Consider the following 3,112-nt stretch of genomic DNA (forward strand, 5'->3'; position numbering starts at 1 on the left):
TATGGGAAATACATACACCAGCTGCTAAGAAACCATCTGAAACTTTAAAACCAAATGATGCACAATTGCACCAGGAATGCTCCTCTGTTAATCTTGAGTGTTTGGTGAATACCTAAAATTCTCAATTTAACTACATTGGAAATACATACACATGTCTTCATCTCTGAAACCATCTCGAACATTTAAACCTTACAATATCTTGAATAAATGATACTAGAGTGATCCTATATCAATTTTGAGGTGTCTGTGTCTATCTGAAATCCAAGATGGCTGTCATCGTGGAACACAGTTTAACATGGAACCATACGAGAAATCATTTAAACACCTATTCTCAGAAATCTACAGACTCACTAAACAAGACAATACATAAATGATATTAAGATGGTGAACACCATACTAAATATTCATTGTAGTCATATTCAAACGGGGGTCAAATAAAAGGGATAATTCTTCCATAATATATTACTATTTGTATCATGCAAAATGCACTATGAAAGTCCAAAAGTACCATGACTCCATATCCAGCAATTACTATCCACACTGATCAGTGTCCACACTTGTTAAGAAAAAAAAATGAAGCAGATAAATATATATGTGTAACCTTTAATATATCAATAATACATGCATATAAATAACAAGAACCATAAAACACGGTTTAAATAAAACAAAGCACTGAAAAGTATTTTATCACAGATTATTCAAAGCACTAGTTATAAATCACCATTTATATCACAGTTCTAAAATCTCATAGCTTTCCTGGCAAATCTGCGTTTTTCTCCAGCTGTCCATGACTTTGACTTGACTCGGAAATGGCGCAAATCTTCTGAGTGGTCGGAATGAAGCATTGGTCGATAGCTCACTGGGTCACATAGATCTGGCTGTTCATTAAAGAAAGCCTTGTAGCCACTATCTAGTAAATAAATTTCTGGAAAGTTCAGTGATGGATAGTTTTCTTTATTGAGTTCACGGTCTTTGCTTCTTAGGAATCTTAACATTTTAGGACCTCTTTCAGATGAAAACTCACAGTGGAAGATGACGATCTGTTTGTGTTTAGTCGGTTGACGAAGCAAAGTTAGAATGGTTTCATGCAAATACATATTTTCTGCTCCTCTGATATGTCCGCCTGCAAATTCGTATGGGTATCGGCAGTCGATGATCTTGTAGTCACTGATTACGTCATCGTAGTCTCCATTAAAAACATTAGCAAGTGTCTGCGGAGTTATGCTTTTCAAATCGGAATGTTTTCCAGTGACAGTTGGTAAAGTATGTATTCTACTACCATCAGCTATGAAATCGTCGTTCTCTTCAAGTTTGGTTACCACAGCCTTTATATCGGTACAAACTTTTGGTCGTTTTGAACATCTTGAGTTGTCATCTTCTTGACGCTGTCTCTTGGCAGATTTCGTCAAGCTATGTGTAAAAGTAATATGATCATCCATACCAAGACCGGAATCCTCGTCATCATCAGGAAACAGACTTCGTCTGATGTTTGGAGTCATCACAGACATAAGGTCATCAGCCTTTACTGGAGTAGAATCAAAACTCAGAGTAGATACAGAGGATGAGATTGCATCAAATTCATCGTCTGTGTCGAATAATTTTTTTGAAAGCATAATTGTTGTTTCTGTGATTTCTGACTGTCAAGTTTAACTATTTGAATGTTTTATGTGGAATTTGAAATATTATGAATTTTATATTAAATTTTTGAATTGACAATAAGTGATATCGGTCTTTAATTGGGAACTCGTGCTCATCTCATTACTCAAGAGTGTTTAAGTAGTGTTCAACTCGGGGTCGACCTTGTAAAGCTTTTGTTAATTATTTAATTAATCGCCAATCAATGTCTATAATTGAATTTGTTGGATCTAAAAGATTTTCAAATCATTACGTATCCATCAAAGGCTTCATAATTGATTGCAATCATGGCACAAAGTAATAAATGCACAGGAGTATGAAAAATGTTCACATACTAAAAGCGTAAATAAAGAAAATAAATCAAAATTAGATCACATACAAAAATAAATGTTATTGAATGAATGCCGCCAATAGGTATAATCGCGACAATAAGTTTATGATGCAAAGTATTCAGTATTGAAAAAGCGTAGATAAAATTGAAATAAAAATATTTTAAAAATCCGGGCAACATGAATGAAATGAGTTTAAGAAGACAATAACACTAGTATCAATGATACTGCACTATCCGGGAATAAAACATACTTTTTATATAAGGAACATTACAGATAAGAAAGCAGGAATTGCATGTTAACATTTTTTTTCTTTCTACTCTAAATTACGTTCCCAAAAAAAGGAAAAATATTTATGTCAGTTTGAAAATTTTTCACTGTAAAGAATGATTGATTGGTTGCTGCAAGCCCAAATCGCAAGTAGTTCATGCATATTCAGGACGACGGTAAAAAATAGGAGTGCAAATCCTAAACAAGATGAAAATTGAAGGATTTTAAACATACGCAAAATCTGAGTAGAATGTTTTACTTAGCTTAAAATTTCAACAAAGAGAACTAAACAAAACAAGAGGCTCACAAGAGTTTGAATCGCTCATCTGGTAAATTCAACCCTGAACAGCTCAAGAGACTCGGTCGGTATTATTTCAGATAAGTTTATAACTACAGATGATTTTGCTGTTTATCAAATAGATACAAGAAGATGTGGTATGAGTGCCAATGAGACAACTCTCCATCCAAGTCAAAATTTATAAAAGTAAACCATTATAGGTCACAGTACGGTCTTCAACACGGAGCCTTGGCTCACACCGAACAGTAAGCTATAAAGGGCCCCAAAAAATTACTAGTGTAAAACCATTCAAACGGGAAATCCCCATTAAATTTTCAAAACAGATTATCTTGTAGTTTAAGAGAAGATTTTTCAAAAAAGATGGCCCATCAAAATCTAAACAATTTATGTCATCCTATCGGAACCAAAAGAGGAAGGTTAATAAAATACATACATTATATCATTCCATGGAAAGTTTTAGCTAAAGTTGACTGATGAGTAGTTTAGTTATACATGTTTTATTTCGAAATACACAAAAGAATCAGTCATAAGTTGTTCCAACATACACAAGTCCTCTTCAGTTAATAAACAAACATTATAA

At 33.6% G+C, this 3,112-nt stretch overlaps 1 protein-coding gene across 1 annotated transcript; it reads right to left on the reverse strand.

Annotated features, from left to right (window-relative positions):
* Positions 1 to 737: 737 nt before the first annotated feature.
* LOC127700795 (M-phase inducer phosphatase-like) lies at positions 738 to 1,613 on the reverse strand. The gene has a single exon (XM_052204830.1). The coding sequence runs from the start codon at positions 1,611 to 1,613 to the stop codon at positions 738 to 740; it is 876 nt and encodes a 291-aa protein (XP_052060790.1).
* Positions 1,614 to 3,112: the final 1,499 nt, after the last annotated feature.

The sequence above is a fragment of the Mytilus californianus genome, unplaced genomic scaffold (assembly GCF_021869535.1).
Source record: "Mytilus californianus isolate M0D057914Y unplaced genomic scaffold, xbMytCali1.0.p SCAF_1, whole genome shotgun sequence".
NCBI classification, from domain to species: Eukaryota; Metazoa; Mollusca; class Bivalvia; order Mytilida; family Mytilidae; genus Mytilus; species Mytilus californianus.